We start from the raw sequence: 27,786 nt of genomic DNA on the forward strand, positions 1-27,786 counted from the left end.
GTGTTTTGTGATTAAACAAAGGAGATTTTAATGGGATGACAGACGACATAGCTAAGGTAGACTGGGATAAAATACTTAATGGTGAAACAGTTGAGGAGCAGTGGAGAACCTTCCAATCGATTTTTCACAGTGGTCAGCAAAGGTGTATACCAACAAAAAGGACGGACGGTAGAAAGAGCGAAAATCGACCGTGGATATCTGAGGAAATAAGGGACAGCATCAAATTGAAGGAAAAAGCATACAAAGTGGCAAAGATTAGTGGAAGACGAGAGAACTGGGGAATTTTTAGGGTGAACAGAAAGCTACTAAAAAACTATAAAGAAGAGTAAGAAATATTATGAGAACTTGCTCAAAACATAAAAACAGACAGAAATATATTCAAGAAATATATCATACAAAAAAGAGTGGCTAAGGTAAATATTGGTCCTTGAGAGGATGAGAAGGGAGATTTCATAATTGGAAATCAGAAAATGGCTGAGGAACTGAACAGGTTTTCTTGGTCGGTCTTCACAATGGAAGACAGAAATAACATACCAATGACTGACAGAAATGATGCTATGACAGGTGAGGACCTTGAGTTCATTGTTGTCACTGAGGAGGTAGTGATGGACACGCTAATGGGACTAAAGGTAGACAAGTCTGGCCCTGATGGAATGCTTCTCAAAGTGCTAAATGCGATGGCTGGGGCAATTACAAATGCACGAGTGAGAATTTACCAAAATTCACTGGACTCTGGGGCGGTCCCGGCGGATTCGAAATTAGCAAACGTGACACCACTGTTTAAAAAAGGAGGTAGGCAGAAAGCGGGTAATTATCGGCCAATGAGTTTAACTTCGGTAGAAGGGAAGATGCTGGAATCTATCATCAAAGAAGAAATAGCGAGGCATCTGGATGGAAATCGTCCCATTGGGCAGTCGCAGCATGCGTTCATTAAGGGCAGCTTGTGCCCATCTAATTTCGCTGAATTTTTGAGGACATTACCTGTGCGGTAGATAACGTGGAGCCAATGGAAGTGGTATATCTGTATTTCCAGAAAATCTTTTGACACGTTAACACACGAAATGTTGCTGCAGAAGATAAAGACACATGGCATTAAGTGTTAATTAGTAGCATGGACAGAGGATTCGTTAATTAAGAGAAAGCAAAGAGTGGGGGTTCTTGGGTGTTTCTCTGGTGGGCAATGAAAATCTTGTGGTGTCCCTCAGGGATCAGTGTTGGGCCCGCAATTGTTCACAATTTACATAGATGATTTAGAATTGTGGACCAAGGGCAATGTGTCCCAGTTTGCATACGACGCTAACATGAGTGGTAAAGTAAAAAGTGCAGAGGATACTGGAAGTCTGCAGAAAGATTTGGATAGGTTAAGTGAATGGCTAGTGTCTGACAGATGGAATACAATGTTGACAAATATGAGGTTATCCATTTTGGTAGGAATAACAGCAAAAGGGATTATTGTTTAAATGGCAAAATAGTGAAACACGCTGCTGTGCAGAGATACCTGTGTGTGTTACTGCATGAGTTGCAAACATCTGGTTTACAGCTGCACAGGTGATTAAGAAGGCAAATGTAATTTTGTCAATGATTGTTTGAGGGATGGAGTTAAATCTAGGGAAATTATGCTGCAATTGTATGATGTGTTAGTGAGGCCACACCTAGAGTATTTTGTTCAGTGTTGGTCTCCTTACCTGAGAGTGAATGTGCTGGCTCTGGATGGTGCGCAGAGGAGATTCACGAGGTTAATCCCGGAGTTGAAAAGGTTGGATTACGAGGAGAGGTTGAGTAGACTGGGACTTTACTCGTTGGAATTTAGAAGGATGAGGGGGGATCCTGTGGGAACATATATAATTCTGAAGGGAATAGATCGGATAGATGTGCGGGGGTTTGTTTCCACTGGTGGGTGCAGCAGATTTGGGGGCATAGTCTCAAAATAAGGGGAAGTAGATTTTGGACTGAGTATTGAAGGAACTTCTTCATCCAAAGTGCTGCGAATCTCTGGAATTCCTTGCCCACTGAAGCAGTTGAGGCTCCTTCATTACATGTTTTTAAGGTAAAGATAGATAGTTTTTTTAAGAATAAAGGGATTAATGGTTCTGGTCTTCGTGCCGGAAAGTGGAGCTGAGTCCACAAATGATTGGCCATGATCTCATTGAATGTCGGAGGAGGTTCGAGGGGACACATGGCCCACACCTGCTCCTAATTCTTATGTCCGTATGTTCTTATCTCAGAACCTCGATAACTCTCACATGGGTCAGGCGACTAATAAACTTGAAGTACATATCGTGTATTCAACACGTCCTCGTTGCTCAGTTTGAAACCCATCATTGCTGCAAATAATCTCTGATTTCGATTAACGTATATCTGTGTTTATTTGCTTAATATTATATTTAATTATTTATTTCACATTATAACAGAATCATTAATGAAGGTTGAAGACAAATGGCCGGGTGAGTTCGCACTGGCGGGCTGGGAGAAAATTCTGGCAGGAAATATCCAGCCATTGGGATTCACTTCGCGGGTATCCGAGTGGCGACTGGTAGCGCTGGGAGATGTCCCCTTGCCGGAAGAGAAGGGCGCAACGTGGAAAAAGACGCGGCTGGGAGACACGGGAATCCAGTCTTCGATCATGTCCTTCTCCGCTCTCACCTCCACATAGATGCACGTTATTTTTACAGACAGCAGTGCAAAAGCCAATCGAATTCCTCAGTAGATCCTGTGTCCTGACAACTTAAAGAACATATTTTCCCTCTGCGAATTTTGTTTTCCTCCCAGCAGTCTAATTCCTTCTCCAGAGTGTTTTGAATCTGCGCTCACTATTTCTCGATCGACGCTGAAAGGGAAGAGTTTCTTATTATTTCAACTACCCATACCCCACAGGATCTTGAATGTCTTTTTGAACATTCTTCTGAGCACTTTATTCTCCAAAACACATGCACCCAACCTATTAAATTTATCCTCATAGTTGAAGTTGAGTATCACTGGGATTATTCTTGTAAAGCCCCTCTGTACATTTTTCAATTCCTTAACATCATCGAAAACGTGACGCTATCATCCAGATGATACCTTTCGAAGTAATTATGCAATTCAATGTGACCTCCGTACTTTAGTAATAAATGACCCACTTGATGAAACCTGGATAATAAATTATTTATTAATTGCCTATTGATACTGCGCTGCTATCTTCAATGGTGTATGCACACAGACACGGATATCGCCTTATTCCTTTGCGTCCTCCCTTTATTAGTAACTATATATCCTCACACGTGGAATAATTAATCATAGCTTTCTTCTCTGGTTGATCAATTTATTAATTTCTCGTTCAGTTTGTTTTTGTACCATTTACGCATCAAATGTACTCAAGTGTCATGTGAGTCCCTTTCAGAAAAGTGTGTTTTATGAAATGGCTGCAGTGATGTCATTGTGTCGGAGGAGCTGGAATGTGACTCTGCATTTTACTTTTGTTTTTAGTTGGAAGCTCTGTGTTTTAGTTTCACCTTCAGTTGGGGAGCTGCATTCAAACCAAGCCGATGTATACTGGTCTTTGTCTGTAAGTTAACAATATCACTTGATAATTTTAAAGTTATAATTGTTCTCTGTAGAGAATTCAACCCTACTGTCTTTGTTAAAATGGGTTTTGGCTGATGGTTGTAGTTAGGAAAGTTACTAAGGGTTACGTGTAGAGTATTGTATCTTTTTAGGGGGTGGGGTGGGGGGCGGTGGTTATCAGTGTTAGTAATTGGCAAAAAGTTTACTGTGAGTTTATGAAATGTTAAATGGATTCATAGAATAAACATTCTTTTGTTTAAAAAATGCTTTACACCTTGTGCTCCCCATAACCAAAATATATTAAAAGTTGTGGGTCAGGTGAACTCCATTATATACTTTGCTGTTCTCTAACTCCTGGCCCATAACACAAGCATCACTTAAATTTCCTTATTCGCATTCGAAACTGTGCTTTAAACAGCCGCTAATGGACGCGAAGTTATATTCCTGCTATATATATAGCCAAATAATTGTTTACAATGTGTTCCGCCTGTCTCGTTTTCAGTGTTCAACAGCCGCTTTCTCGTCCTTCGCTAATTTTATCCTTTCCCCAACCTAAATGCGAACATAAAGATATTTCAGTGCCGCATTACGTCCATTATTGTGATAAATTTAGTGTGTATCGTTTCTGTATTTCAACGAATGTAACACTCGTCTTTCTGTTTTATCATATTTTCTGAAAGTCATTTAATCAATTCAATTCGTACCGTGCAGAGTCATGCATTCACTTGTGCTTTATCTTAAAGAGGTAGATTGTGCCGACCTGAGAGCTAGATTGACAGGTAAATCAGAGAAAACAACCATTTATCAATAGTTTTACAGGATTTTGAGCCGTAGCATTTATGTGACAATTGGAATGGAAACGTTATTGTGTGCTTAACTGGACCTGATGACATTGAATGTGTATTGAATTTTTGCCGCATTTTCTTGAGTTTTCAATATAGCTACAATACACACCAGCAAATTTTCTAATGGTATGGTTACGTGCACAAGCAACTTTTGATTTGTTCTTTCATGACAATTTGAAGATTTAAAATATGGATAAAAGGCACGGTGTTTCACGATCTGCCGGTGGCAGGGACTGCCATATCCAAGCTTCAATCTCCAGTCAACTGGTAAACCTTGCATATGCTAACTGAAGGACATTCACAACACACAAAATAAATATTAAAAATTGATAAATTTCGGAGGTGTATCTATGACCCGTATAACACTGTGAGGAATGTTGAGAAGAAATTCAGTGCATTTCGTATCAGATGGAAAATCAATGCATAATTTAGATGGCACCTCGCCACAACGATAGTTTCCCATTGCTGAAACAAATGTTTAATATGTTCATTTTACTTGACTCCTAATAACTGAAAACGTTTCGAACGTATGTGCCATGCATTGCTGTGCAACTGTTTGTTTTACAGGCTGCACCGATCTTCTGACAAAAAGCAGTAAGTATGAAAGCTTTAATTACAGGAAGAGGAGCTCTGAATCTTATTGAGGGCATAGCATTGAGCACAGTTTGTGCAAGATTCTCTGGAAGTCCGTCCGTCTAACTATCTACCTGTCTGTCTGTCAAAACTGTCAATCTATCTATCTATCTATCTATCTATCTATCTATCTATCTATCTATCTATCTATCTATCTATCTATCTATCTATCTATCTATCTATCTATCTATCTATCTATCTATCTATCTATCTATCTATCTATCTATCTATCTATCTATCTATCTATCTATCTATCTATCTATCTATCTATCTATCTATCTATCTATCTATCTGTCTATCTATCTATCTATCTATCTATCTGTCTGTCTGTCTGTCTGTCTGTCTGTCTGTCTGTCTGTCTGTCTGTCTGTCTGTCTGTCTGTCTGTCTGTCTATCTATCTGTCTATATATATGGGTATCTATTGGGTTTCCAATCTGTCCCCTGTACATCAATCACATAAAATGTCAATTTTTCCTGTCATCTCACCTTTTTAATTTCTCCTACACGTTCTACTCGTTTTCTCCTTGGTGTTCCATATCCCAATTTTCTTAAATTGATTGCGTTAATGCAAATAAGGAGTCATTTCTGCCCCATCAGAACAGTAGGCCGTTCACAATCACCAACAAAGCAAAATATTGATTGACTATTCGGAGTAAATTCCAGATTATGCCCGCGACATATACGCGCCATTGTCAGGTGAACTGCCTCCCTTTCGCAATACATGTATCATTTCTACACCCCCCCCCCCACACCCATTTCATTACCCCCTTTCCATTTTGATATTTAACTTTATTTGACAATTTACCGCTGAACAACCATGAACAATGGAGTCCCGTCCATTGTGTATTCCGTTCTCTCTGTTGAGTTTACTCTTCAGCAGCTAATAATTGCAGATCAACCGTACCTCAATCGGTAGAGTCATATCAGATGGCATTCTGTATCTGGTGCCGTTCTACTTTCTTTATTAGCCACCTGCGCTTTATATCTCTATCAGCACAAAGAGAGACCCGAGCTGGATTCTCTGGTTGCCGAGGCCAAAATCTCGTTCGGCGATGGGCCCGAGAATCCAGATTTCCCACAGAATCGGGGGCTGTGTCACTTTCATGATGCGCTGCTCCCTGCAACATGGCATGCTAAAGTCATTGTCTAAAGCCCGTCCCCCGGTGGTCCCCCGACCGGTCGAGTTCCCGACGTTGTGAATCACGTGTGGCTACACCCATCGAGAACTCAGCGTGATGGCTGAAGACTCAGTCCAGTGCCGCCAAAGTCGGGGGAGGTCCTCAACGCGTATCTGGGGGACAATATTGGGGGCTGCGGAACTTTGGTGAGACGATCTGGGGCGATCCAGCCTTCCGAAGGGGAGACTATTACGTGGCCTGGGTCCGCAAGCGGTTTCTGCCATGAAACATTGCGCGGCCGCAGCAGGCCGGCACCATATGCATGAGCGAGCACGGAGCCCGCAATTCTCCAGGGTGTGTCGCCTGCTCGGGCCTTGTGCCCTTTGCTGCCGTCTGTGAGCCTCCAGAAAAAGGGGACATCGTTTCCCGTTTTTCACCACCGTCCCACCTCAGTTTTGGGACTCCAATTCGGGGAATCCAGCACACAAAATTTTGCGGTATTCTCTGATTCAGAGACTGCGGGTGGGATTTTCACTTGGCTGATGCAAAACTCGAGAAAGGCGAAAGAGCAGGAGATCGATTCTAACGCCAAAAACTCGGCAGGCTCTGACTTTACAACAATCGCAATTCCCCATCACCTCGAACACGGTGTAAGTTCGTACCGGAATGCACCTCCAGTGGACAGCGTTTGCATGTCAATAGAGGACTGGGCGCTCCGGAACCTCCGCGACTCTCCATCTCCATTGGGTCGAGTTCCAAATATCTCGGTTCAATTGTGTTATTCAAAATGGTGAAACCGGCGTGGTGGCTGCGGAGGGAGAGAATGAGGAGGTAAGATCCCGAGAGGAGCGGCTGCTGCCAGCGAGCTCGGACACTGAACATGTTGTCTGGGGTAGGGGCAGGAGAAGGTGCCAGGGTGGGGGAGGGTGAGAATGGGGTCGAGGGGACGGGTGGAGCCCCGATGAAACTGGTGTGCTGTCCAGGCAAGATCTCCCATTATGGCGGCTATCTTAATGAGCACCCTGTGAGCTGGGCACCCACCGAGCACTCAACTTGGTACCTCGTACTGCAGAAAGACACTGGTTGTATGGGTCTCAACACCGATCACACAGACATAGAACATAGAACAGTACAGCACAGAACAGGCCCTTCGGCCCTCGATGTTGTGCCGAGCAATAATCACCCCACTCAAACCCACGTATCCACCCTATACCCGTAACCCAACAACCCCCCCCCCCCCCTTAACCTTACTTTTTAGGACACTACGGGCAATTTAGCATGGCCAATCCAACTAACCCGCACATCTTTGGACTGTGGGAGGAAACCGGAGCACCCGGAGGAAACCCACGCACACACGGGGAGGACGTGCAGACTCCGCACAGACAGTGACCCAGCCGGGAACTGAACCTGGGACCCTGGAGCTGTGAAGCATTTATGCTAACCACCATGCTACCGTGCTGCCCCCCAAGACAACCCACCTTACGCTACACCACACCCCACCAGCCGGAAGGCACTCCCAGGGGCACACCCCAGTGCAAGCCAACGGCAACTCTGGCATCAGAGATGCACGCCAGGGCCAGAGGCATTCAGGGTGCCGGGCATCGCCCGGGCCGACTTGCTGGGACGGGTGCAAGTATCATGCGCCAGTGCAGGCTGCAATGTCTGCCATGGTCCCAATATAGCCCGGTGAACTTTATTGTGCATGGGGTCATGCACCACCCTAATATGCCGAATGTTCATCCCATGCAGACAATGGATTTGGAACACAACCACCGATGTTTACCGTCCTGCTAGTCGCCTCAGACTGGGGAGTCCCTGATTCTTTACGACCGCTGACGCTCCAGGAGCAGGGCAAAGCTGCAGCAGAAGAGTGTGTAGCAGTAGCGCGGACAACAGTGATGCGTAAATCATAGGAGCATTTGGCAGCAAACCAGGTTAGAGAGTCGGCTGCCCAAAAGGCAGGAGGTGCCAAGGAGGCACCGACTGAGTACATTGCCTTTCAATTGAGGACATGCTGGTCCCGGTATGCCGTCCAAGATTCTGCCTGATCAGAGAGACGGTGCGACATATCTGCCAGATGATGGCACACCTAGTACAAAGTGGGTAAGTGGGGAACACCTGCTCCAGGTGGCCATCAAGTTGGCAGTCACCCTGAACCTTTAAACCACAGGGTTCTTCCTGGCACCGACTGTGGTCTGTCTCGGATCTCACAGTCCTCAGTGCACGGGTGCAGCCTCTCATTAAAGGAGTTCCAATATGCACACTGGGGTCAATAGGCCAATTAAAATGTGGACATATCCCACCAGGATGCATGAGAAACGGAGTTCACCGCAATTATCGGGATACCCCGTGTCCATGGGGTAATCGATATGATGCATAACCCCCACTGCGTCGGCAAATGACAGGCCCTTCTACACCAATCAAAATGAGTTCAACACGAGGTTTGTGTAGCTCATATGTGACCATCAGACGTGTATCATACACGTCTCTGTCCGATCCCCGGTCAGTATGCAGGATGCCTTCATCCAGGCACACTCGATGATTGGTGACAAGTTCGAAACACCACACCCCAGCGTGCGGTGTTGGCTCCTGGGTGACAGGGGCTAGCCGCTGCGGCCATGCAGGCCGATGTGGAGACCCGCTGCAACGACGCTCATGCAGATGCCAGCGGTTTAATCAAGTAGTGCTTCAGCCTCCTGACTATGCAGTTCAGGTGTCTGGACCATTCTTGAGGGAGCCTCGAGTATGCTGCTGAGACGGTTCGCCGCATGCTGGTGGCCTGCTGCGGCCTTCACAACATCACGAAGCTGAGGGACAACGTGCTGGAGGAGGAGGATGAGGGCCCGGCCTCGTCCGACGAGTAGCATGCGGAGGTGGATGGGAGTGAGAAGAACATTTTTGCCAGGCAGGCAGGTGAAGCTGCATGATGTGCGCGCCGTTGTCAACACGCTCTGATCGCCTCCAAGTTCACGCACTTGGAGGGGGATTAGAGGGGCGGACTGGCCAGAGACATGGACACCATATCACAACCACACATACCCTCAACTCCCCCCCCCCCCCCAGCCCCACGCCCCTCCTGTAACCCCTCTGTGATACACTTGCTACAGTACATGGCGGGTCCCTGCTATGGTGTACTACGAATCTGGACCATGGGATGGATAATGATATCAAAACGCTCTGCGATGTGGCTTGGTGCTGCGCATCGTAGAACAACATCTGACCCTTTCCCATGGTAGCATTTTCCACCATCCAGCTGCATGATCCCAACATGCACACTCCCTATTCTATCACACGGCCCTGTCTAATCCCTGGTTTGGCGCTGGTGAGGACGGTCGGGGGGATGAGGAGGGTGGCGAGCATTGGCCACGGGCAGTGTCTTTCCATTGCAGCCTCCCGAACTACCCACCCCACCTCCCCCCCCCCCATCCACAGCCTCTATTTTACTGACCTTAGGGGCCCAAACACCACGTCCTGGTGAATCCCCAGATGGTACAGGACGAATGGAGGCGGTCTACTGTGATTGCCCACCTCCGACATGGGTCCCCATTTGCTCTTGCCCTCTGCGCTATCGGGCTTGGACGAGCCTGGCTGCTGATCGAGTGTCACATATGGCGTGGTGCCACCCTGTTCTGTTAGATGCCCAATAGATGCGCCAGGGAGAGGACAAGGGTGTCCGAGGTGCTGTGGTATTCCGGAACTTCCCCTGTGGGAGTCACCTGGTAAGGAACGGGTTCTGAAACATTCTAATTAGATGTCTCATTGATATTAAGCATCCAAAAATTGACACTGATATGCAAACGGCTAGAAGGTGGCACGTGTAGCATGTGTTGTGGTGTGGTGATACTGTTGTGCAGAGTGTGTTCAGGGAACATAAAGGTGTTTGTGCAAATGAACAGAACTCTTGACTCTTTCCACAACAGCCAGAAGCTGACAGTGGTAGCAGTTGTAAGCTGTGCAAATGTAAAAGGGTTGAAAGGTACAACTTTTCCAGAAGATAAAGCCAATTATGAATCAAACAAGGAGTGAGGGAGAAGAAAAAAAATATATATATATGTGCCATTATTTTCTGAAAGGGGATCGTACTACCATTGGAGAAGTGCAGTTGTTATGTGAACTAAGGTAACTGTCTTTGGAAAGAGGGAACAATGTATGGCATTGGCTCTTTCTCTACCATTTGAGAGAAAAACACGAAGCAACGTGATTTCTGAACTGAAATTGGAAAAGTTAGACTCGGAAGAAAGTCTGGAGATTCTATTGCATTTTATGCATAAGATTGCACAAAAGACTGGCATGTTCAGTGCATATGAAGCCTGCTAAGAATTTGATATATTCCGGAAAGAAGAGGATATCTCTATTGAGGACTGTATAATGGAATTTTGCAGACTCTATAAAAGGCTGCACTGACACCGCCTGGAATTTACAGCTCATGTTGGCATTTATGTTATTGGACTGTGCTAGAGTGAAGAAGAAGAACAGACTCCTAGTTTTGACATGAGTTAAATTTGCAGGTAATGATGCCTTAATAGATCAGATGATAGCCTTAAAGACGTTTCTGGGGAAACATTCAATTCCTCTGGCTCTTATGACACAAGTGTGGCAGTGAGCAATGAAGCAGTTTATGGAGAATATACTATTGACAGGATGGCAAGATCGTACGGCTACAACAGGTTACGTGTGTATGGAAGGAATTCCGGACCTGAAAATTATGGGACCGAAACCAATTTAAAACTTATAACAGGAGGAGGGACATGGAAATCGGTAATAGGAAAATGAACCCCTGAAATAGCCGGGTATGATAAATCGATTATTTCGGTGTGACTGTCAAAACCATTATTCTTTCAACTGTCTAACACGTTTTAATGGATTGTTTGAAGCTACACATAACACGGAAGGGGAAAAAGATAGTAACCAGAAATAAGGCATTGATCCAATTGAAGAACAGTTTTACTCCGGTAATGAGAGTGTTGGTTGCAGAATCCTTCAATTGCTGCATTGGACAGTGGCTGCACATCTCCTGTGTGTGAAATTGACGAGTCAAATGTTACCTGGACTCTTCAAATGGTGAAAATCGTAACAAGGGTAAGGAATTTCAAAGTAACACAAGTTTCAGGTTTGGGAATAATAATAACTTGAAGTCGCTGAAAAGAGTGGTGATATCTTGCACTACTGCTGGAGTGAATCATAAGAGCATAAGAACATAAGAACTAGGAGCAGGAGTAGGCCATCTGGCCCCTCGAGCCTGCTCCGCCATTCAATTAGATCATGGCTGATCTTTTGTGGACTCAGCTCCACTTTCCGGCCCGAACACCATAACCCTTAATCCCTTTATTCTTCAAAAAACTATCTATCTTTACCTTAAAAACATGTAATGAAGGAGCCTCAACTGCTTCACTGGGCAAGGAATTCCATAGATTCACAACCCTTTGGGTGAAGAAGTTCCTCCTAAACTCAGTCCTAAATCTACTTCCCCTTATTTTGAGGCTATGCCCCCTAGTTCTGCTGTCACCCGCTAGTGGAAACAACCTGCCCGCATCTATCCTATCTATTCCCTTCATAATTTTAAATGTTTCTATAAGATCCCCCCTCATCCTTCTAAATTCCAACGAGTACAGTCCCAGTCTACTCAACCTCTCCTCATAATCCAACCCCTTCAGCTCTGGGATTAACCTAGTGAATCTCCTCTGCACACCCTCCAGCGCCAGTACGTCCTTTCTCAAGTAAAAAATGAAGATATATTTTATATCAAATGAGATAGCTTTGCTTCTGAGCAGACCGTCGATGAAGAAAGTACACATCAAACAGGATATCGAACAGGATGAGACAAAAGGGGGGCGATTCTCCACACTCACGACGGTGCGGAGAATAGCGGGGGTCGTAAATTTTTACGGCCACGCTGGTCTGACGCCCTCCGGCTATTCTCCCCCCCCACGCCCGCCTCCCGACACGAATCGCTACCCGCCGTTTTTTTACGGCGAGCAGCGATTCTCAGCTGGCAGATGGGCCGAAGTCCAAGCCCTTTACGACCGTTTTTAGGAACGTCAAACACACCGGGTCTGACCGTTCGTACAAACGGCCGTAAAGTTGTGATCTTGGGAACCATGGCACCGATTGGCACGGCAGTACCACGCCCGTGCCAAGGGTGCCATGGGCCCGCGATCGGTGGGCACCGATCGCGGGCAGCGGGTACTTACCCCACGCACTCTTTGTCCTTCCACCGCCCCGCTGTATCCATTCGCGGGGCGGCTGAGGGGCATCCCGGTACGCGCATGCGGGGGTTTCACTCAAATGCGCGATGACGTCATCCGCGCATGCGCGGGTTGGAGTCTTCCAATCCGCGCATGCGCGGCTGTCGTCATGTGACGCGTCAGCCGTCGCAAACTCTGGCAAGCGGGCTTAACGAAATTCATTAAGCCCGCGATGCCGGAGTTCACGGCCGCGGCATGCTAGCCCCGACCGGGGACCAGAATCGGTTCCCGGTCGGGGAGGGGGGCGGAGGCTGGCGTGAAACCGGCCGTTTTTGACGCCAGCCTCACGATTTCTCCCGGTTTCGGAGAATCACGCCCCTGTTTTTTTGAAAGATAGTGGGCGCGATTCTCCCAAAACGGGAGAAATCGTAAGGCTGGCGTCAAACCCGGGCGGGTTTGACGCCAGCGCGCCCCTTCCCGACCGGGAACCGATTCTGGTCCCCGTGGTACTGCCGTGCCAATCGGTGCCATGGTTATGAAAAGCGAGTTTGTGACGCCATTTTTACGAACGGCCAGACCAGGTGTGTTTGCCGTTCGTAAAAAGGGCGTAAAGGGCTGGGACTTCGGCCCATCGAACAGCTGTGAATCGCTGCCGGCCGTAAAAAAACGGCGGCAGCAACTCGGGTCGGGAGTTGGGCGGGGGGTGGGGGAGAATAGCGGGAGGGCGGGAAAAATGTCGGGAAGGCCCTCCCGCTATTCTCCGACCCGTCGTGGGGGGCGGAGAATTTCGCCCAGTAGACTTACAATTCACACAGTCGGGACAGGATTGTTTTCTATTACTGGCAAATAATATTTCCGATGCAGCTGTTAATGATGCTTTATTTGCAGCAGGAAATGGGATTTTAGCTGATAAAAAGATTGTTGTATTAAAAATGCATCGGCAATTTGCCCATCTGTTTACTCGGAGGCTGACAATGCATTAAAGGGTGCAGGGGTAAAGGGTGAAGACCATACTAAACAGATAGAACATGTGAGTGATCGCTGTGAGGTTTCTGGGGACGACAGACCGATGGAAACCATCCCTTTGGCCAAGGATTGTAACGACATTGTGGCCACAGACCTTAAGACCTGCTATAAAGCTAAGAATATATTTAATTTTCATTCTATAGATTCATCAACCAGATGTAGTCAATCAACCATTGTCGGAACTAAAGTAAAGAGAGTAATTCTGGATCAGATCGTGGAAAAATGGATAGGGTCAGGAATGGACCCACCGGCAAAAGTCCTTCAGACAATGGGGGAGAATTTGCCAAAGATGTGTTCAGGAATATGCGTGAAAATATGAATATTACAGTGATGAATACGCCTGCGGAAATCCCATTTAGTAATAGTGTGTGTGAAATACACCCCGTGCTCTAATACGTGACATGCTCCGGAACATTTTGGTAGATATATCAAGTGGTAAGTTAAATTCAGGCTTAGCATGGGCGTCGCTAACAAATAATTGATTGCGGTTGGTTGGGGCTATAGTCCCTATCAATTAGTGTTCGGTAGAAATCCTAAAATTCCGTACATTTTGGATGGCCACTCTCCAGCTTAGAAAGCGACTACAATGAGCGCGGACTTTGTTGAGCATATAAATGCAAAGCAGAGCAGTAGAAAAGCTTTTCTGGAAGCATGGTCTCTGAGCGATTTCACAGAATTTTAAGGCATTTACGGCCATCAAATATAGTTTTTCAGCAAGGAAATATAGTACAGTACAAGGGAGACAATTGTAATTAATGGGAAGGCCCAGGTAAGATCATAGGCATATATACCATGCCAATTGTTTTGCAACATGGCGGCCAGACTATTAGAGTGTATTCATCAGCGATAATGGGTACAGATTACAATTTTTCAAATGTAGGCAGAGCAGACAGAGATGATAAGGAATCAGGGTAACAAACGTGTTACAGTACTATGAGAAGCAGTTACCTGATATAGACAGGTTTATGTAGAGGAACATATTACTTCTGATGAATTAGAACATGCCATTTTTGCGAAACGAAAACTGCCACAAATGTGTACAAAAGTGACATACTTGCCTTTAAGGTCTAGTTATGCAAGTATGCAACTCTTATTGGTAGAGCAGGGAAGGCCACTGTAAAGTATAAACACTGTTAGAATATACAGCATTCAGGGAGGATGTCAAGACAATAGTAACTGTTGCCTTCCTGTGTGTATTTATCAAACAGAAAGACAGACATTTTGGGATTAGGTGATTTGCGAAAATACCCACTGAGAGTCACATTGACAATATATATCTATGGTACAATGTGCGCTTTATAAAAGTGTGAATGAGAAACGGTGAAGGACATACATCACACGTTTGAGCAAGATGTTGGACAGAGGAGAGATAGCAAAAAATAAATGGGTCGAAAGTAGCTTTCTATTGTCCAATCGTGTTACGAAAAGATGGAATAGGTCATTGAACCTTTTGGATTTTATTAATGAAGGGCGCCTGCTTCTGTGACTTTTGAAAAAAAAAGTGTGTGGGGGGGGGGGGGGAGGGGGGTCATTGCGGGTGTTTTTCCCTTTCTTGCAATTTAGTTTTTTCGGGGAAACCTACATTTGCCATTATTTGTTTCTTAAAGGCAGGGGAGACTGTTAATAACTTGGTTAAGACACATTCCAATTAGATGTCTCCTTGATGTTTCCTATCCAATAATTGACACTGATATCGAAAGGAGTTGCAGGTGGAGTCTGTAGCATGTGATGTGGTGTGATGATAGAGTTTTTTGTACAGTGTGTGTCAAGAAAAATAAAGATGTTTGTCAAAAGTAGCAGAATTCTTGACTCGTTACTCGAGAGCAACCAGCAGCTAACGTCACCGGCACGGGTACCATCACTTCATTCTCGGGATTCCCGATTGCCCCCCAGACGACAACATGGGATGGGGATGCATGCGGAGCTATCCCCTGAGGCTGCCCTGACACCTGGCACTAACAGTCCCGGAGGCCTGCTCTGGCCTTGATCAGTGTCTGCATATTGTGGCCATGGAGGACAGGGAGTGGACCATCTCCGTTTGGGACTGCAGCACCATCACGCTGCGACTGTGTCACCACATTTTCCGTTTGTGTCACGTCAGCTAAGGACAGCACCAACTCCCTCTGGGACTGGGTCACATCCATCTGTCTCTACTCTACGTTGGCCAGCGCCTGGGCAATGCCGCCGGCTTTCCCATCCATGGCCTGCTGTAACTGGGCCACGTTAATGAGCACTGCTGCGATTTCCTGGTAGCTCTGGGATGTCGTCACCTGTAAGTGGGAAACCGTGTCCCGGGCCTCTGCCACCGCCTGCACAGAATTCCCCAAGCTGTGGTCATCGTTGCTCTCAATACCGCCACCACAGATAACACCCGAGCAGTATTGGATAAGGCGTCACGCATGATCGGCACCACCTTCTGCTACTGTGCATCTCGTCTGACTGCATCTGGAGGTGCTAGATGCTCAATGTAACCCGTCATATAGTCCCTGGCTCTGCGAATGCATGTCCACTACCAATGGAAATGACTGTTCCAGGAGCCCTAGACTCGTCTGGATACCAGATTGTTCCTCGAATCGACCAGACGTCTGACAGTGCGCCTCCTTGGATGCTCCCAACTCGTTCTGCTGTGTGGTGCGCAACAGAGAATGTCCCGGCGGCCTCTTCAGTAAAGTACCCAAACGTGCTTATTGTGTCTGATACAGTGGAGGGTGTTGGAGATAGCTGTGATGGGAAATATGAGACATCCACCAACTCGTGATCAGCGGCGTCTAATTCTCGCGTGTAGGGCTGAAATTCCATCTCCACTCGTCGTCAGTTCTCTGCTCACAGTGGGGTTCCGGCTGTGGCAGTAGCTGCGGGCAGGGGATGCCAGATAGATCTCCCCCCCCCAGTAAATAAATCTGATGGCAGAGATTAGTATTTAGCATTTAATATTACAGTAAAAATCTGGTGTCAGTGCCATACAGTTAATTGTAACTCAATCTTACAATAATTCAAGTATTTATTTTTAATTGAATAATTCGTGCATAAATGAATGAATGAATGGAATGAAAATCGCTTATTGTCACGAGTAGGATTCTATGAATTTACTGTGAAAAACCATTAGTCGTCACATTCCGGCGCCTGTTCGGGGACACTGGTATGGGAATTGAACCGTGCTGCTGGCCTGCCTTTGGCTGATTTAAAAGCCAGCGATTTAGCCCAGTGTGCTAAAGCAGCCTCAGAATATCACTCGGCGGAGTGCAGTGGTCCAACTGTGAGATGTGCCAGATCTTTGACCCTTCCAGCGTTTCGGTCGACTACATCTGCAGCAAGTGAAAGCAATGGCAGCTCCTCACAGACGGCGTGGATCGGTCGGACAACACTGAGGAGCATGAAGGTGGTGGAAAGCGTCATAGATATGAATTATAGAGTCATGGCCACACCCAATGTGCAGGCAGATCGATGGGTGACCGCGAGAAAGGGCAGGCAGTCAGCGCAGGAATCCGCTGTGTTTGCCCCTTCTCAAACAGGTATCCCGGTTTGGATGCTGTTGGGAGGGGCAGCCTATCAGGGGAAAACAAAAGCAGCTGGATCTGTTGCTCTTCAGGAGAGGGAAAATTGCAGGCGAACGACAGTTATAGGAGATTCTATAGTCAGGGGCACAGATAGGTGTTTCTGTGGACGGTAGAACGACTCCAGGATGGTATGTTGCCTCCGTGATTCCAGGGTCAATGAAGTCTCTGGACGAACACAGGGCCTCCTGAAGGGGGAGGGTGAACAGACAGAGGTCGTTGTACGCATACGTACTAACGGCAAAGGCAGAAAGAATGATGAGGTTCTGCAGAAGGAGTTAAGGGAGTTACGTAGTAAGCTGAAAAGCAGGACCACAAGAGTGGCAATCTCATAATTACTCCCTCTGCCACCGGCCAGTGATTCTAGAAGTAGGAGGCCAGTGCAGCTAAACACGTGGCTAAACTGCTGGCACAGGAGAGAGGAATTCAGATTTTTGGACCTTTGGAATCTCTTCCGGAGCAGGTCGTACCTGCATAAGAAGGTCAAGTTACATCTCAACTGGACGGGCACTGATATCCTGTATGGGATGTTTACTCAATTCACTCGGGAGGGTTCAAACTAGTATGGCAGGGGTTAGGAACCAGAATATGAGATTAGAGGTGTAATAACTGGATGGGAAGTAGAGTACCAAACTAAAAGAACAAAACATCCTCAGGCAGAGGAAAAAAGGTGGCAAGTGTGAAAAGGGAGATGGTAAATGCATGATTTAGGGTGTTGTACATAAATGACCTCAGGATACAGATCAAAGTAAATGAGCTTGTTGCAAGCATTGAAATTGGCAGGACGGTGTTGTGGCTATCACAGGGACGTGGCTGCAAGGGGATCAGGGCTGGAATTTAAATATAAAAGGATGTGTGACTGATCAAAAGGGCAGGCTTCTGGACAAAGGGGGAGGGGTTGCATTGTTAGTAAGGAATGAAATTCCTGGAATGTCTAAGCGATGTTTTTTGGAGCAGATCGTGACAGAGCCTCGTCGGAAAAAAATCTTGATTCAGTGATGTGTAATGAGGCTAACTTGAGTAGGGGACTTAAGGTGAAGGTACACTAATGGAGCAGTGACGGCGATATGATAGAATTTACCCTGCAGTTTGAGAGGGAGAAGCTGCAAACAGATGTAACGGCATTACAATTAAATACGGGTAACTACAAAGACATGAGGGAGGCGCTGGCCAGAGTTGATTGCAAAAGGAGCCACACAGGGAGGATAGTGGAACTGCCATGGCAGGAGTATTTGGGGGTTGTCAAAGAGGCACAACAGAAATCCATCCCAACGAGGAGGAAACGTGCTCAGGGGAGGACAAGGCATCCATGGCTGACGCGGGAAGTCAAGAATAGCACACAAGCAAAAGCATACCAAGTGGGGAAGATTAGTTGGAAGCCAAAGGATTGAGAAGCCTTTAAAAGCGAGCAGAGGACAAATAAAAAATCAAAAAGGGGGAAGAGGAAGTATGAGTGTAAGCTAGCTAGTAATGTAATGGAAGACGGGAAGAGTTTTTTCAATACATAAAAGGTAAGAGGCAAATATAGATATTGGACCACAGAAAATGTGGCTAGAGAATTAAAATAGGAAGCAATGAAATGGCAGAGGAACTGAATAGTTACTTTACATCAGTCTTCAGGGTGGAAGACACCAGTGGGATGCCAGAGCTCCAGGAGAACCACGGGACAGAGGTGAGTGCAGTGGCCATGGATAAAGAGAAGGTTCTGGGGATACTGAAACGTCTGAAAGTGGCTAAACAACGTGGAACGGATAAATGACACCACAGGGTTTTAAAAGAGAGTACATTGTGGATGCTTAGTGATGATCTTTTAGGAATCATTGGAGGCAGGATGAGTCCCAGAGGGCTGTAAAGTGGCGAATGTAACACCACTGTTTAAGAATGGCCGAATGCAGAAGACTGGAAATTATAGGGCGGTTAGCCACACATCAGTCTTTGGTAATATTTCAGAGTCCAGCAGAAAAGATAAGATTGCGGAGTCCTTCGAAGTACATAATCAAATAGGACTGAGTCAGCACGGCTTCGTCAAGGGGAGGCCATGTCGGTCAAAGCTGTTAGACATCATTGAGGAAGTGAGACGTAAGTTCGACAAAGGAGAACCAATGGACGTGGTTTATTTAGACTTTCATAAGACCTTTAACGAACTGCTGCCTAGGAGACTGTTAAATAATTTAAGAGCCCATGGTGTTTAGGGTAAGATTCTGCCATAGATAGAGGATTGGCTGAGTGGCAGAAGGCGGAAAGTGGGGACAAAGGCGTATTTTTCACTCTGGCCACCGGTGACAAGTGGTGTCCCTCAACGGTCGATCCTGGCTCCACAACTTTCCCCACTATTCATTCATGATCTGCAGGAAGGAAATGAAGGCACCGCTGCTAAGTTTGCAGATGATACAAAGTTATTCGGACGGGCAGGTATTATTGATGAAGCAAGCGGGCTTCAGCAGGACGTGGACAGGCTCGGACAATGGGCAAAGAAGTGGCAGATGGAACACAGTGTGGAAATTTGTGAGGTTATGCACTTTGCAAGGAGAAATTGAGGCATAGACTATACTAAGGGAAGATGGAGAAGAAACCGAAGCACAAAGGAACTTGGGATTCTTTGTTCACAATTCTCTCAATGATAACGTACAGGTTAAGTAGGCAGTTCGGAAGGCAAGTCCAATGTTCGCATTGATGTCAAGTGGGCAAGAATACAGGACCAGTGCAGTACTTTTCTGGCCATATAAGGCTCTGGTCAGACAACATTTGGACTATTGTGAGCAGTGTTGAGCCCCAATTCGAAGTAATGATTGGATGGCCTTGGAAAGAGTCAAGAGCAGGTTCAAAAGAATGATCCATGGACTGAATAGCTTGTCGTATGAGGGACGATTGAGGACACTGTGCCTGTACTCTTTGGAGTTGAGAATGATAAGGTGGGATCGGTGCTATGTCTTTTCGTCCGACGTCATTTCGTCCAACGACACTTCGTCCACGTCTTTTGGTCCAACGTCTTTTTGTCCGCACGTCTTTTGGTTCAACGTCTTTTTGTCCCATGATTTTTTTCGTCAAAGACTTTTTGTGACTTGTTACGTTTTTTTGTCGGATGATTTTTTTTGTCAAAGACTTTTTGTAACTTGACTTTTTGTAACTTGCTTAGTAGCACTCCACTCCACTCCCCACATTAACCTTTTTGTAAATAGAAATCTTCTCTAATGCACATAGCAAGATATAATACGCAATAAAGGATTTTTATTACCGGTCTCTTTCCTTTAACGAGCCTCATTAAAGGATAGTTATTATCGTTCTCTTTCCTTTAACGAGCCTCGTTAAAGGATAGATATTATCGTTCTCTTTCTTAATTCGCCCATCCCGAAACGGCAAAGTTCATTGTGTCAACGAAGAGTAAAAGGAAGGTAGCTGCTGGAAATAACTATATCTACGATTTTCATTCGAGCAGTCCAAACCTAGGAAAAGAATACTGGAGATGTGAGAAAAGAAGGCTATGTTCAGTGCGGATTCACACGGTAACGGAAAACAATGAGCCGAAATTATTTATTTCTCTAATGAGCACCTTCATCCAGCTGATGTTGATTCGTTAAATGCTAGAAAAGCAGTTGCAGAAATGAAGCATGAAGCAGTGGAAAACATAGCAGCAAGTTCACGTAGCATACTAGCAGCCAAGTTTACGCAGCTATCAGAAAATACCTGCTCTCAACTCCCAAGGTTGCCCGTCGTCTCAAGGACTATTCAAAGGTGCCGGCAAAGAAATTCTGGATTTCCCGCTAATCCAGCGGCTAGACACGGTTTTGAAATACCTGACAAATATTGTAAACTTGACAATGGCGAACAGTTTCTGAGATACGATTCGGGCGCCGAGGATCAACAGCGCTTACTAGTATTCGCATCAGAAAGTGCTCTTCAGGATTTAGCATCATATCGTCATTGGGCATGCGATGGGACATTCAAGATTGTGCCACAACAGTGGTTTCAACTGTTCTGCATTCATGTACAAGTTAAAGGAAGCAGTTTTCCACGGGTCTTTGCATTACTGCCGAATAAAAGAAAGCAGACGTACGAATTATTCTTTGACCAATTGAAAATTATGCAACCTAATGCAGATCCGATTGATATCATGGCAGATTTCGAAGTTGCAGTTCACAAGGCAATTAATTCATCATTCCTTAATTCATCTGTCGTGGCATGTTTGTTTCATTTGAGCCAATCTGTGTTTCAAAAAATTACCGATTTAGGCCTCAAAGAAAAATACAATACAGACTCTGAATTCTGTCTTAAAATTCGATGTTTTTCAGCATTAGCTTTCCTCCCCGTTGAAGATGTCGAAGAGGCTTATGAAGATTTGATAGACGATGAAGATATACCTGCTGAATTCATCGTTTACTTCGACTTGACATACATAGGCATTGTGAGAGGACGTGGTGCCAGACGAAGGAGAGAAACACTTACATTCCCGACAGCTGTATGGAATGTTAATCAGCGTGTTCTACAAGATCGACCGAGAACAAATAATGCTGCTGAGGGGTTTCATTCTGCGATAAAGCGTTCGGCGGGTGGAGCTCATTTGAATATCTGGAGGTTAATCAAAACTCTGAAGGAAGAGGAAGGGTTCATAATAGGCAAAAAGGCTCAAATTCTTCGGGGAGATCAGTCGACTTCATGTACGCGATATAAGAAAATAACTGAACGCCTCAAAAGATTGGTCGTTGAATATGATTCTACAATAAAAATTGATTTCTTGAGGAATGTTGCTTACAATTTACATCAATTTTAAGTAATTTTGGGAATTTTAGTAATTAGTAAACTTTTAGATTTTTTAACTGCATTTTTAGATTTTTTAACTGCATTTTTCAACTTGCATTTTACTTGCATTTTATCAATTACTTGCATTTTAGCAATTAAATTCGCATTTTAGCAATTAAATTCACTTGCTGTATTGTACTTGCATTTTATCAATTAAATGGTTTTATACGGAGTTAATTTGTAATTGGTTAATTGGACGAAGTGACGTTGATAATTGGACAAAGTGACGTTGGACCAAAAGACGGGCGGACAAAAAGACGTTGGACCAAAAGACGTGGACGAAGTGTCGTTGGACGAAGTGACGTCGGACAAAAAGACGCGACACGGATGGGATCTTACTGTAACTTACAGGATACTGCGTGGACTGGATACAGTGGACGTCCAGATAATGTTTCCACTTCTTGAAAAAAGTAGAAGCAGAGGACGTAATCTCAAAATAAAGGGACGAAGATTAAAACACAGATGAGGAGGAATTTCGTCAGCAAGAGGGTGGTGAATCTAGGTAATGCTTTGCCGCAGAAGGCCGTGGAGGCCAAATCACTGAGTGTCTTTCAGACAGAGATAGATAGGTTTTTGATCAATAAAGGGATCAGGGGTAATGGGGAGATCGTGATTGAATGGCAGATTAGACTCGATAGGCCGAGTCGGCTAATTCTGCTCCTATGTCTCATGGTCTTATACGACCCCGCTGAACCAGCCACCACCCATCGATGGTGCATTGTGAACCCATCGAAGTGCAACACCCCGATTATCCCCTAGACGCGGGCACTACGTGTAGGGTGCCAGCATAGCGTTCTGCTGACATGGGCAGCTTCAGCTAACGATACTTCTGAGAACTGGGATTGATGCCAGGACTGGTGCCCAGCACAGACGGGGCCCATTGTGCTCCGAGGAGGGGAACGTGCGGGGTCATGATCCACACTGCCAAGCAGGGGCACCTATAGACCATTGGAACTCATCTACTGAGGTAGTATGGGCTGAGGTTAGAAACAGAAAAGGAGAGGTCACCTTGTTGGGGTTTCTCTACAGGCCTCCGAAAAGTTTCAGAGATGTAGAGGAAAGGATTGCAAAGATAGGAGCGAAAGTAACAGGGCAGTTGTTATGGGGGACTTTAACTTTCCAAATACTGACTGGAAACATTACATTTCGAGTACGTTAGGTGAGCCAGTTTTTTGTCAAATGTTTGCAGGAGGGTTTCCTGACACATATGTAGATATGCCAAAGGGAGGCGAGGCCGTATTGGATTTGGGACGGGGTAATGAACCAGGACAGGAATTAGATTTGGAGGTAGGTGAGCACTTTGGTGATAGTTACTACAATTTGATTACACTTACTTTAGTGATGGAAAGGGATAGGTATACACCGCAGTGCAAGAGTTATATCTGGCCGAAAAGCAATTATGATGCGATGAAGCAAGACTTAGGATGCGTCGGATGGAGAGGAAAACTGCAAGGGCTGGGCATAACGGAAATGTGCAGTTTGTTCAAGGAACAGCTACTGCGTGTCCTTGATACTTATGTCAGGCAGGGAGGAAGTGGTCGAGCGAGTGAACCGTGATTTACTAAAGCAGTTTCAACACGTCAAGAGGAAGAAGGAGGCTTATGTAAAGACGAGACGCGAAGGTTCAGTTAGGGCACTCGAGGGTTACAATTTAACTAGGAAAGACCTAAAGATAGAGTTAAAAAGAGCCAGGAGGGGACATGAGAAGTCCTTGGCAGTTAGGATCAAGGGTAACCATAAAGCTTTCTATAGATATGTCAGGAATAAAAGAATGACTGGTGTAAGAGTACGGCCAGTCAAGGACACCACTGGGAGGTTGTGCATGGAGTCCAAGGAGATAGGAGCTGTGCTAAATGAATATTTTTCGTCAGTATTCATACAGGAATGACAATGCTATCGATAAAATACTGAGATACAGGCTACTAGACTAGAAGGGCTTAAGGTTCATAAGGAGGAGGTGTTAGCAATTCTAGAAAGTGTTTAAATAAATATGTCCCTTGGGCCGGATGGGGTTTATCCTAGGATTCTCTGGGAAGCTAGGGACGAGATTGCAGTGCCTTTGGCTTTGATCTTTAAGACATAATTGTCTACAGGAATAGTACCAGAAGACTGGAGGATAGCAAATGTTGTCCCCTTGTTCAAGAAGGGGAGTCGAGACAACCCCGATAACTATAGACCAGTGAGCCTTACTTCTGTTGTGGGCAAAGTATTGGATCGGTTTATAAGAGATAGGATGTATAATCATCTGGAAAGGAATAATTTGATTAGCCTAGAGGTCATGTTGCAGTCGTACAAAACTCTGGTGCGGCTGCATTTGGCGTATTGCGTGCAATTCTGGTCACCACATTATAGGAAGGATGTGGAAGCATTGGAAAGGGTGCAGAGGAAATTTACCAGAATGTTGCCTGGTATGGAGATAAGATCTTATGAGGGAAGGCTGAGGGACTTGAGGCTGTTTTCGTTAGACAGAAGAAGGTTAAGAGGTGACTTAATTGAGGCGTACAAGACGATCAGAGGATTAGATAAGGTGGACAGTGAGCGCCTTTTTCCTCGAATGGTGACGTCTAGAATGAGGGGACATAGCTTCAAATTGAGGGGAGATTGATGTCAGAGGTAGGTTCTATACTCAAATAGTAGTAATGGCGTGGAATGCCCTGTCTACAACAGTAGTGGACTCGCCAACACTAAGAGCATTCAAATGGTCAATGGACAGACATATGGACGGTAAGGGAATAGTGTAGATGGGCTTTAGAGGGGTTTCACAGATCGATGCAACATCGAGGGCCGAAGGGCCGGTACTGCGCTGTAATGTTCTACGTTCTATGTTCTAAAGCGCAGTCCCTGGGCCTGCCCACACATTAAGCCCTCCCCTCTGGACCTCCACAACTTGTACCCTCTCAGCAGCCAGCCAATACCAGCCCACACTTTACCTCCTGAAACAGCACCGTGGCAGGTTGTGACATTGTGCACAGGTGTTTAATGTGAAAACGTATATACAGATTCATGTAGAAGCCATTATCGCTATATTGTGCCCTTCACCAGTGCCAAAGTAACTGGTGTCTACTTTTCCGGTATTACGGACACTAACTGTAACGTCTTGGTAGATCCCCAGATGATACATCAGGAATGAAGTTGGCCTGCGGTGAGTCCAGCCATGTGAACCCGCCCCTATTCAGCAGCCGCCACCTCGGGCGAACAGACGAGGTAGAGTGTGTCTGCTGCTCGTTTGGCGTGCTTCTAACCTCTTCTGCCCGCTGATGAACCAGCGATCGGAGGAGGAGTTCAAGGGGCAGCGGTGTCACGCAAGATCACCTGTGGAAGTCACCACCACGGGTGCATCAACTCCTCCTCCAGCTATGTTCCCGGTGCCTCCAGGTCTACTACATGGAGCGCAACATGAAGACGACAACCCCTGAGGCTCCACCGTCACTTGGCATTGCGAGTCCAAGGGTTTGTCTACAACAGGGCTGGAGCGTATCTATCCCATTGATGTGTCAGTTGGGGTCAGAGGGTACCTCAAACTGTGGCCTGCGAGAACACCCATATGACCTGTGACAGCGAGTTCACAGTGGGCAGACAGCGGCGCATGGCTGCATTTGAGGCTGCAGCAATAGTCATCCATTCCCGCCCACCACAACCCCTCAGCCCTGGCAGAAACTGACCGGCCAATGGCACAACTGTCAGCACATGGTGTTCGACACTTTCCATACCCTGTCTCTCCCTCAGCAGCCGGGAGCATGTTTCCATATAGAATATGAGGCCAGGCTCGCTAATGATATACCAATGACGGCAACTCCACTTGCGGAGTAGAATGCATTGATGCCACTTTCAATGCACTGGAGTATGGTATTTTGGCGGATGCTCTGTAACGGCTACGAATTTGGTCTAATGACCGATTCTACCCCTAATCGCCTTTCACTCCTTGGGCGTTGGACTTAGAAGAATCCGGCCCATTATATGTGTTGCAAAAGTCAGTTCAGCGATCATTTGAAAATTAATTCAGAGCAGGAATCGACCGGCGGCCTTTCGATTCTGCTTTGCCATACATTGCAATTAAGTCTGATCACTCAAATCAGAAACTGCTTCCCACTACCCTCCCCTACCCTGTTCTACCTCGCACACCTCCAATATCCCTTGAACGCTTTAGCTCCTCGAGCTATATCTATGATCTTCTTGAAATTATACAATCTTTTGGAATCAACTGCTTTCTGTCGTACAGAATAACATAAGGTTACCACTCTCTCGACGAAACGATTTTTCCTCATTTCCGTCCTAAATGATCCACCCGGTATCCACGGATGTCATCCTTAGTTCTGAAATCACCGGCATCGCCAGTATACTTTCTACATACACCCTGTTTCGTCCTGTCAGTGTTTTACAGATTTCTCTCAGATCTCCCTTATTTTTCATAACGCCTGCAAATTGAATTCTAACCGACTGAATCTCTCTTCAAATCTCTGTCCCATCATCCAGGAATTGAACTGAGAAATATTCGCTGCACTCACTCAGTTGCAAGGACATATGATCATAAAGCACGAGACAACAACCATAAAGCATAATCACAGGTATTATCTCACCAAGGCCCAGAATAACCACAGCAGGCCATCGCTTTTCCTCCACTAGAATCCACTCGAGGGAATGGCCAACATTGTATTCGTTATCGCTTGTTGAAACTGCATGTTTACTTTACGTATCTAGTGTACAACAAAATCAACGAGTCGTTGAATATTTGTCGCTCTTAAAACATAGCTACTCAGATAATAAGGTGCCTTCCCGATTTTGCTGTCAAGTTGGATAATCTCACGTTTATTCGCATTATGCTGCGTCTGCCATGCATTTTCCTCCTCACTCAACTTGTCCGAAACACACTGAAGTACCATTACACCTTCATCACCGTTGATCATTCCACCCAGCGTTTTATCAAGTGTCTATCTGAGGATATTGCATTTATCAAAAGCAAGAATAAAAAATGTGAATAAATTGCATCTGAACACTGATCCCCGCGGTGAAATTGAAATGAAGTCACCATAGTCCCCGAGGGCTGTTTTCCCTTTATGGAAGAGATCATTCTGTGTTGATTTAACCTGATGGTCAACGCAACTCAGACGGGGGCAATATTCAGACGGCTGGACCGTCAAGGACAACTTCCCTGCGCAACGAATTAGTCACAGTCTGTCACTTGTTCCGTGTCTTCAAATCAGTTTTCTATTCAGCCAATACACGACCCCAATCCCAATTATTTAAATTTTTCATTCTAATATCTGAAATGGGAACTTGCAGAAACTTCTTGTCGGTCACAAGAAGCCACATCCACTGCCTCCCCTTTATGAGCTCCCCTAGCTGCATCCTCGAATATTTCCAATAGACATGCCAAGCATTATCGCCTTTCCGTCAATCCATCCTGACTCCATTTGATCCGGCAACTGCTTTCCAAGCGCTCTGTGACTGAACTTTTTATAATAGACTCCAGCATTTCCCCGAATTCTGACGTCGGACTGACCCCTCCACAATTCTCTGTTTTCTCTCCACATCCATTTTTATTTTATTTTTTAAATGTTTTATCGGCGTTTCGTTACTGCGCGTCAGTGTGTATGGACCACACTGTGACCAACATGGTTGCACGGCAACAGATATGAGACATAACGATAGACTAAACCGAATCTGCAAAACATATTTGGAGGTTTAATCGGATGGCGAGGCCGAAAGAGGGCGGTAAAACCCCCACACCACTACCACCACCTTTCCCACTGCCCTCTTCGACATGGTATGGTCGGCGTGTATGCACATTTGTTCTGCCATGGAACATTCTGACCCTGCTTTTGGGTCTCTCCTTCGCAGTTGTGTTTGCGACCTCCCACTGTCTGCTTTGCTTTTTTCTGCGCCCTTCCCACCTTTCCCGTTCCCTTCCCCCTCCCTTCCCATTTTTCCCCGTCCTTCTTCCCTTTCCTTGGTCCATGATGACAAATATGTGCTCCCGATCACCTAGTTCTACGGGCTGTTGGCTATAAATACGTCCTCATAACAGTTTGAGACGCAGAAACCCTCTTCCGATCTCCGTATGGCGTATTTGCTTTTCGCCATTTT

The 27,786-nt window shown here is 45.8% G+C and overlaps 1 protein-coding gene across 1 annotated transcript in view; it reads left to right on the plus strand.

Annotated features, from left to right (window-relative positions):
- The window catches only part of LOC119976526 (centromere protein F-like), a 430,490-nt gene that overhangs the window by 286,754 nt on the left and 115,950 nt on the right, over nucleotides 1-27,786 (plus strand). Inside the window, exons 27-29 of the mRNA XM_038817079.1 lie at nucleotides 2,412-2,444; nucleotides 4,287-4,322; nucleotides 4,956-4,982. Coding sequence (XP_038673007.1) covers nucleotides 2,412-2,444; nucleotides 4,287-4,322; nucleotides 4,956-4,982 — 96 coding nt within the window. The remainder of the gene's footprint in view (nucleotides 1-2,411; nucleotides 2,445-4,286; nucleotides 4,323-4,955; nucleotides 4,983-27,786) is intronic.

Source organism: Scyliorhinus canicula, chromosome 13, assembly GCF_902713615.1.
Source record: "Scyliorhinus canicula chromosome 13, sScyCan1.1, whole genome shotgun sequence".
Taxonomy (NCBI): domain Eukaryota; kingdom Metazoa; phylum Chordata; class Chondrichthyes; order Carcharhiniformes; family Scyliorhinidae; genus Scyliorhinus; species Scyliorhinus canicula.